The sequence below is a fragment of the Orycteropus afer genome, unplaced genomic scaffold, assembly GCF_000298275.1.
Source record: "Orycteropus afer afer isolate SDZICR_OR568_19922 unplaced genomic scaffold, OryAfe1.0 scaffold00237, whole genome shotgun sequence".
NCBI classification, from domain to species: Eukaryota; Metazoa; Chordata; class Mammalia; order Tubulidentata; family Orycteropodidae; genus Orycteropus; species Orycteropus afer.
Window position 1 is genome coordinate 314,867 of NW_006921824.1, and position 9,634 is coordinate 324,500.

The 9,634-nt window shown below is 41.0% G+C and overlaps 1 protein-coding gene across 1 annotated transcript in view; it reads left to right on the forward strand.

The window, feature by feature from the left end:
• LRRC9 (leucine rich repeat containing 9) overlaps positions 1-9,634 on the forward strand; it is a 161,127-nt gene that overhangs the window by 20,589 nt on the left and 130,904 nt on the right. The window contains exon 6 of the mRNA XM_042782087.1: positions 8,666-8,848. Within this exon, the coding sequence (XP_042638021.1) occupies positions 8,666-8,848 (183 nt within the window). The remainder of the gene's footprint in view (positions 1-8,665; positions 8,849-9,634) is intronic.

The following is a 9,634-nucleotide window of genomic DNA, read 5'->3' on the forward strand; positions in this document are numbered from 1 at the left end:
GACATGAGACAAAGTATATGTGAACTGCTGTATGAAAAGTGAATTTGCTCTGTAAATCTTCACCCAAATCAAAATAAAATTTAAAAAAAAAAGAATTATGAAGAATCTGGGAATTTGCCCTACTGGCAAGCTAACAAGCTATCCTATTACTATTTCATGGATGCTTGTAGAAGAAACAAGACTCCTGAGTCAGAGACAGAGGCCTTTATTAGTAGTGACAAAGCATGCAGCTTGAACATGATATTAATTTGCTTTGTTCCCACATGCCCCCAAGTCCCATGAGGATAATTCTGGTGGGTCTGCAACCAAGTAACAGTGAGCTTGGGGAACTACTTCTTTGATAACAAGCAGAAGCAAGCCTTCACTTTGTGGAAAGTGAGGAGAGACATTACTTTATTCCTGTAGGTTGTTTATTGCAAACACAGCCTCGAGAGATGAATAAAGAGCATTCATGCCTTACATTCTTGGCATACCCAACAAGAAAGTGAAAGGATATTCAGGGCCTATGATGAATTGCCTTTTCCAACATTGAGGCTATCAGAGAGTCATAGATGACCACAGACTGGATATGTGTACAAAAAACGATGATGAAAACCAGAGACACTCAGACAGTAGTAGCAGGAAGTGGGTCCGTAGCATAGGTAATAGCCAGTAATAGATGAATGAATGAATGAGTAGTTAATTAATTAATTAATTAATATTCAGCATTCTCCCTGTAAGTTCTACCAGATCATGATATACTGAATCTTCAAGTATTTGAAGAATTTTGGAAATTTAAATACTTTTGAGTATTTGAAATTTAAAAATGTAAAACTTTTGTCTGTTAAACACATAATAAAGTTAAAGGGGGAAAAATGCCTGGGAAGTTATATTTTCAGTGAATATAGTAACCTAAGGATTAATATTCCATTAAGGGTCTTTTTAAGTCCATGAAAAAATTTTTCTAAGACACCAGTAGAAAAAAGACAAATGAGCAGATAATTCATAGAATTGAACTCTATACAACTATTACTAAATTTATAAAAGAACTTGCAGTATCATTGCAAATAAACAAAATATAACATAAATATATGTAAATATAAATATGATGTAACGTTTTACTAACCATATTTTAAATAATCAAGATATTTTATAGACATATAGTCAGTGCTAGCAAGACTGGGCGATATAGACATTTATATACTGTTGATGGAAGTTCAAACAGGTAGAGCTCTCTAGGAAATGTTTATGCAACATATAAGCTCATTGCCATCAAGTGAATTCAGACTCATACAACCCTGTAGCACAGAGTAGAACTTCTCCATAGGGTTTCCAAGGTGCAGTCTTTACAGACGCAAACTCCACATCTTTCTCCCACAGTTTGTGTGTTCAGACTGCTGACTTTTCAGTTAGCAGCAAGCACTTACCCATAGGACCATCAGGGCTCCTTAGGCAATATATACCAAATCCTTTAAAGGGGTTTGTATCTTTTGATCTCAGTTTCCCTTTTGGGAATCTATCCCAAGAAAATAATGTGAAATTTGAACAAAGCGTTATGCTTAAATATGTTTACATTGTAAAAGAGATCAGAGGGAACTATGAAAGATAAATTCAGAGTACTGTGGGAGCATAGCAAAGGGCGAACTAGCCTTGTTTAGAAAGTCAAGACAAAACATCTTTGGGGAAGTAATGATAAATAATATATGCAGGAAGTAATGATAAATAATATATGAAACATGACTGGGAAGTACCTAGGGAAAGAGCATTCCAGGCAAAAGTTAAATGTGTGAAGGTCCTAAATGGTGGAAAGGAGCATGGCAAATTCAAAGGACTATCAATCCTGTGTGGTTGGGACAGAGTGAGGAAGAGTCATGAGGAGGCTAGAGAAGGAAGAACTTCTGTGCCAACCTTCTAGCCACACCAAGTACCTCACACCACCACACACCAGTTTTCAATGAGATTTTGTGCTTTCATAGACTCCTATGAGTCAGAATTGGCTCAATGGCAATGGGTTTGGTTTTTTGCTTTTGGGGCCACATATGCCTGAAGGGACCATTCCCTGGAGAAGAATATTATGCTTGGTAAAGTGGAGGGTCAGAGAAAAGGGGTGCTTTGATTACCTAGTGTATATTCTGACAAGAATATACAACACATGGGATGGCCTGAACAAACAGGAGTTTATTCTCTTACAGTTTTGGAGGCTAGAAGTCTGAGTTCAAAGTGCTAGTCTCTAGAGGCTGGGTGAAAGCCCACAACCTTGGGCTTCAGCTCTGCCTTTTGTTCCCAGCCCACTGAAACTGGAGGCATTTCTTCACTCAGGCAGCTGCTGGCTGCTGAGGCTGACAAATGCAAAGTCGACAAATGAAAAGACACAATCCTGATACTACCAAACCACACAGCAGGCCATTTATTCAAGTCCAAAAAAAGTCCCAGGATCAGCAGGGTATCATGGCAGGCTGCTGAACAATGGCGTGACTACATGCAGGGTTCAAGCATGCCATAAGCTACAGACCATTCCCAGAGCTTCTCCTTATATATAGGAAGCAGACCACGTCCCTAAAGCAGCTGTGCAGCTGTGTAGCTGCTCACAGCAGATTCCACCATGGAGTTGATCACCAGTCTCATCATAGGGAATTACTACCACCAGCTGCCCAGCCACTCAAAACCAGGCCCAGCCAAGTTGACATATAACCTTAACTACCACAAAGGGTCAAGTTTGTTGTACTGTGGTAGCTTGCATGTTGCTGTGAGGCTGGAGGGTATGCCATCGATGTTTCATATGCCAGCAGGGCTATCCATGGTGGACAGGTTTCAATGGAGCTTCTAGACTAAGACAGACTTGGAAGAAGGAAGAGGCCATCTACTTCTCAAAGGATTGGACAGTGGAAACCTTATGAATAGCAGTGAAATGCTGTCTGATATATTACTGGAAAACTTTATGAATAGCCCTAAAACATTGTCTGATATAGTCCCGGAAGATGAGCCCCTCAGGTCAGAAGGCACTCGATATGATTGTGGAGGAGCTTCCTCATCAGAGTAGAGTCAACCTTAGTGATGTGGGTAGAGTAAAGCTTTTGGGACCTCCATTTGCTGATGTGGCACAACTCAAAATAAGAAACAGCTGCAAATATCCATTAACAATCAGAACATGGAATGTACAAAGTATGAATCTAGGAAAATTAGAAGTTGTCAAAAATGAAATGGAATGCATAAAGATTGATAACCTAGGCATTAGTCAGCTGACATGGACTGGTTTGGGCCATTTTGAATCAGACAACCATATGATCTACCATCTGGGAATGACAAATTGAAGAGGAATGGCATGGCATTCATCATCACAATGAATGTTTCAAGATTTATCCTTAAGTACAGTGCTGTCAGTGATAGAATAATATCCATAGCCTACAAGAAAGACCCGTTAATACTACTGTTATTCAAATTTATGCACCAACCACCAAAGCCAAAGATGAGGAAATTGAAGATTTTTACCAACTTCTGCAGTCTGAAATTGACCAAACATGAAATCAATATGTGTTGATAATCACTGGTGACTGGAATACAAAAGTTGGAAACAAAGAAGAAGCATTGGTAGTTGGAAAATATGGCCTTGGTTATAGAAATAACACTGGAGATCACATGATAGAATTTTGCAAGACCAATGACTTATTCATTGCAAATACCATTTTGAACAACACAAATGGTGGCTATAAATGTGGACTTCACCAGATGGAGTTGAGTACACAGGAATTAGATTGACTACATTTGTGGCAAGAGGCAATGGAGAAGCTCAATACCTTCAGCCAAAACACGGCCAGGAGCTGATTGTGAAACAGACCATCAACTGCTCATATGCATGTTCAAGTTGAAGGTGAAGACAATTAAAACAAGTCCATGAGAGCCAAAATATGACCTTGGTTATATCCCTCCAGAATTTAGAGACCATCTAAAGAATAGATTTGATGTGTTGAAAACCAATAACCAAAAAACAGAGGAATTGTGGGATGACATCAAAAACATCACCCATGAAACATTTTCCAGAACATTTTCCAGAAAGCAAAAGGTCATTAAAAAGATAGGAAAAGAAGAAAACACCAAAATGTATGTCAGAAGAGACTCTGAAACTTGTCCTTGAATGGAGAGTAGCTAAAGCAAATGGAAGAATCAACAAGATAATAAGAGCTGAACAGAAGATTTCAAGGAGCAGCTCAAGAAGACAAAGTCAATTGTAATGAAATGTGCAAAGACCTGTAGTTAGAAAACCAAAAGGGGAGAACACACTCAGCATTTCTCAAACTGAAAGAACTGAAGAAAATATTCAAGCCTCAAGTTGCAATATTGAAAATTCTATGGGCAAAATATTGAATGATGCAGGAAACAGCAAAAGAAGATGAAAGAAATATACAGAGTCACTGCACCAAAAAGAATTGGTTGATCTTAATCCATTTTAGGAGGTGGCATATGATCAAGAACCAGTGGTACTGAAGGAAGAAGTCGAAGCTGCACTGAAGGAACTGGCTAGAAACAAGGCTCCAGGAATTGATGGAATACCCATTGAGATGTTTCAACAAACGGATGCCCCACTGGAGGCACTCACTCAGCTATGGCAAGAGATTTGGAAGACAGCTACATGGCCAACTGATTGCCTGAGATCCATATTTGTACCCATTCCAAAGAAAGGTGATCCACAGAATATGGAAATTATTGAACAATGTCATTAATATCACATGCAAGTAATATCTTACTGAAGATAATTTAAAAAGGGTTGCAGCAGTATAGTGACAGAGAACTTCCAGAAATGCAAGCTGGATTCAGAAGGGGATGTGGAGCAAGGGATTTCATAGCTGGTGTCAGATGGATTTTAGCTGAAAGCAAAGAATACCAGAAAGATGTTTACTTGTGCTTTATTGACTATGCAAAAGCATTCAATTATGTGGATCATAAAAAATTGTGGATAACATTGAGAAGAATGAGAATTCCAAAACACATACTTGTATTCATGAGGAACCTGTACATGAACCAGGATATTGTCATTTGAACAGAATAAGGGGATATTACATGGTTTAAAATCAGTAAGGGAGTATGTCAGGGTTGTATCCTTTCACCATACTTACTCAATCTGTATGCTGAGCATATAATCCAAGAAGCTGGATTATATGAAAAAGAACATGGCATCAGAGTCAGAGGAAGTCTCTTCAACAATCTGCGATACACAGATGGCACAACTTTGCTTGCTGAATGTGAGGATGACTTGAAGCACTTACTGATGAAGATTAAAGACTACAGTCTGCAATATGGATTACACCTCAATAGAAAGATAACAAAAATCCTCACAACTGGACCAATAAGCAGCATCACAATAAATGGAGAAAAGATTGAAGTTGTCAAAGACTTCATATTCCTTGCTTCTACAGTCAACACCAATGGAAGCACCAGTCAAGACATCAGATGATGTATTGCATTGGGCAAATCTGCTGCAAAGGACCTCTTTCAAGTGCTGAAGAGCAAAGATGTCTCCTTGAAGACTAAGGTGCACCTGACCCAACCCATGGTGGTTTTGATCACCTCGTATGCATGTGAGAGCTGGACAATGAATAAGGAAGACCAAAGAAAAGTTGATGCTTTTGAGTTGTGGTATTGGCAAAGAATACTGAAAGTACCATGGACTGCTAAAAGAACTAACAAACCTATCTTGGAGGAAGTGCAGCCAGAATGCTCCTTGGAAGCGGGAATGAACAGACTTCATCTCACCTACTTTGGTCATGTTGTCAGAAGGTACCGTTCTGTGATACTTGGAGCTATGTGTCAGCTTGGCTGGACCACAATTCTGTGTGGTTTAAGCAATTGTGATGTGGGTTGTTCCAATGATGGAATCAGATGTATATATTTTGAGCAGCCAATCCATTGAAAGGGAGTTTCCCTAAGGGTGTGGCCTGCTTCCAGTATATTTATGGACATCATGGGACAAGAGACACTCTTCTGTGGATCGGGATTCTGTTGTGCTGCCAACAACTGTCTGTAAGCGAACAATCCAACATTCAGCCTGGAGATCTTAGATTCATCATTCGTTGGAGTCAACAGCTGGTGTACTGCCTGCCAGCCTTGCGGTCCTCAGTCCCTGCGGCTGCATGAGTCGGGAAAATTTGATGTTTGATCCAAGAACTTTGGACTTGCCAGCTTCTATAAGTGTTTGAGCATTTTCCTAAGATAAATTTCTCTTTCTCTCTCTATATGAGCTTTACCGGTTTTGTTTCTCTAGAGAACCCAGTCTAACACATTTGGTACCAGGAGTGGAGTACTGCTCTGACAGATACCTAAAATGTGGAAACAGGAGTGGAGTGAGTCCTTGACCTGAGAGCCTGGCAGAGAGACCCCAGCATATGGCATGAGAGATGGCAGAAACAGAGCCAAGAAACTGACAGAGAGGTACTAGCAGAAAGACCAGCATGTGAGATGGCAGTAGCAGAGCCTAGAGGCCAGCATTAAACAGCAACAGGCTTACCAGCCCACGGAGGAGAAAGCCAGGTGCCACTGGGTAGGTGGCTTCCTGGAGGAGTGGGTTGCCTTCAGGCATTAATTGGTAGAAGAGACCAGCAAAAATGGAGTAGCAGGTTGGCCGGCCCATGGAGCAAGAAAACAGTGCTTTGGGGCAGGAAGTTTTCCAGCAGAGTGGGTTGCCTTCAGCATTAATCAGCTGAAGCAGAGAGACCACGGAAATGGAAGCAGAGCTGCCTCAGCCTGAAAGTGTAGGACCATAGCCTTTGGAGGTGGAACCACCACAGCCCCCTAGGTATCAAAGAGCCAGGCCTTCACCAACTTGGTTCTGGAGTGTGGGGCTGTGCGTTCATGTGAGCCAGTGGGATGGAGCCATAGCTGCTGCCCAAGAGTGAGGGGGCAGGGCTTCCATGCCCAAGAAGGAAAGGAATGGGGCTATCAGGCCAAGGGGGTAAGGTTGCCACTCAGGAACTAGGGGACTGGAGCCACCCAGTGGAGGAGACCTGTACAGATACCACCCACTGAAGATCTGTACAGGTGCCAAGTTGACAAGGGGTGGAGTTGTGGTGGTTATGTTTGTGTGTCAACTTGGCTGGGCCTGGTTGAGTGGCTGGGCAGCCGTTGGTAGTTATTCCCCATGATGAGAATGGCAATCACCTCCATGGTGGCATCTACCATATAAGCAGCTGAGTAGCTGCCTTTGAGATGTGGTCTGCTTCCTGTATATAAGCAGTAGCTTTGGGAATGGTCTCTAGCTTATGGCACACTTGGACCTTGTGTGTAGTGTCATTGTTCAACAGCCTACCCTGCTCTGCTGACCTTGGGACGTAAAATGGACTTAGATTAATGGCCTGTTGTTTGGTTTGGTAACATCGGGACTGTGCCTTTTTACTTGTCAACCTCAGCAGACAGTAGCTGTCTGAGTGAAGAAATGCTTCTAGCTACAGTGGGCTGGGAGCAGGAGGCAGAGCTGGACCCCAGGGATGAGGGGCTTTCCCCCAGCCCCTAGAGCCAGGCACTTTTAACTTGGACTTCTAGCCTCCTGAACTATAAGAGAATAAGCTCCTGTTTGTTAAGGCCATCCCATTTGTGGTATATTCCTGGTCAGAGTGGCACTAGGTAACCAGAACACATTTCCTTGAGAACAGTATCATGCTTGGTAAAGTGGAGGGTCAACAAAAAAGGGGAAGGCCTTCACCAAGATGGATTGACACAGTGGCTGCAGTGATGGGCTCTGATATAGCAAGGATTTTGAAGCTGGCACAGGACCAGGTAGTGTTTCATTCTGTTGTACATAGGGTCACTATGAGTAGGAGCTGACTTGACGGCACCTAACAACAACTACCACAAAGGGGAAGACCCTCAACGAAATGGATTGACATAGTGGCTGCAACGATGGGGTCAGGTATACCAAGGGTTGTGAGGATGGCGCAGGACTGGGCAGTGTTTTCTTCTGTTGTACATAGGGTGCTATGAGTCAGAGGTGACTCAACAACTCACAACAACAGGAGCATGCTCTCTGTTGACTTTCTTTTTTTTAAAAAAAAAAAAAAAACATTTTAAAAAACACTCCTAATTGGTAGATCTAGGACCAAAGCCCATACAGACCCTTGGGTTATAGGCTTGGGTGTGCACAATCACATGTCAATAGCATATGATAAATTATGTAACAAAGCTAAGACCAGAGGCTAAGAGAGCTCATAGGAGGAGAATCTGCCACAACCTTGGGGGATGAAAGAAGGTTCCCAGAGAAGATGATGATTGTTCATAATAGAACAGGGGACCCATAGCCTTCAGTAGGTATAGAAGATCTGGAAGCAGAGAAAAATGGAGAGCAGTGTTCCTAAGTGGTACGTATGGGGAATAGGGGTGAAGGAAGCAGGAAACCAGAAATTCCATTGGGGAAATTGTTAGCAAAAGGAATTGTGCATAGGGACAAAATTGTTTTCACGCATACATGACCTCAAGTGATTGTCTCCAGGGTTCTAGTTGGAACAAATGTTTAGCACACACTCTATAATATAATGCACAGCTTGAAAGAGTTTGCTATTTATTGTTAATCTACCTGTCTAAATCACTTTAATATGTGTAAGCACATAATTAGAGTGCATTAGATTAGATTAGGGATAATGTGAAGTGTTGAAATGCCTCCTTTAGGAATGGACAGTCACAAACATAATCATTGCTGTTTTAGGACCTCACTAACTTAACCAGGCTGCATCACTTAAAGGATTTATCCCTGAATGATCCTCAGTATAAAGCCAATCCAGTTTGTCTGCTGTGTAATTATTCCACACATGTATTATATCACTTGCCTTGCCTTCAAAGACTTGACACGTTTGATGTGTCATCAAACCAAATCAAGGAACTGGCAGATGTAAGTATATCCTTAATCAGATATCTGTGACTTAAGTTCACATGTTGTGACTTAAGGTCCATGTTGGATTAATTAACTGCTACTTTCTGGCTGTGTCCACATAAAGTAAATAGTTCATTTTAATCACCAAATCTACTTTTGTCTCAGTGTGCTGCATATTTCATGTAAAAGTGTACAAATAATAATGTTAATACTAGAATTTTAACTTTGGTGATAGTATTAGAAGCTGAAATAATAGAACATTTTTTATAATCTACACAAAACTAAAGCAAGGAAATCTGAAAAATTACCAATGTTTAAAATAATTGGACTAGTGCTACATGTATAAAAATTAATGAAGCCTAAATAAAAATAGAAATGAAACAAATAACATATTTTTATTTGGAATATTATATATCAAAATTAGAAAATATCCATGATTGATGATGGCATGCTAAGAATTCAGTCCATTTTAATCTAATTAGTTATTAATTTAATGATTTTGGGTTCCCTGGAAATGTAAGTGGGAGCTCTGGTGGCATAGTGCCTAAGGCATTTGACTGCTAACCAGAAGTCTGGTGGTTCAAACCCACCAGCCAATTCTTGGAAGGAAGATTGGGCGATCTACTTGCATAGTGATACCGCCTCGGAAACCCAAGGAAGGGTTGCTATGAGTCGGATGCGATTCAACAGCAGTGAGTTTGGTTTTGGGTTTTTTTTTTTTTTTTTCTTTTTTTTAAGTATAAACATAGGAGCTCTGGTAGCATAGTGGCTAAGACACTTGCCTGCTAACCAGACGGCTGGCGG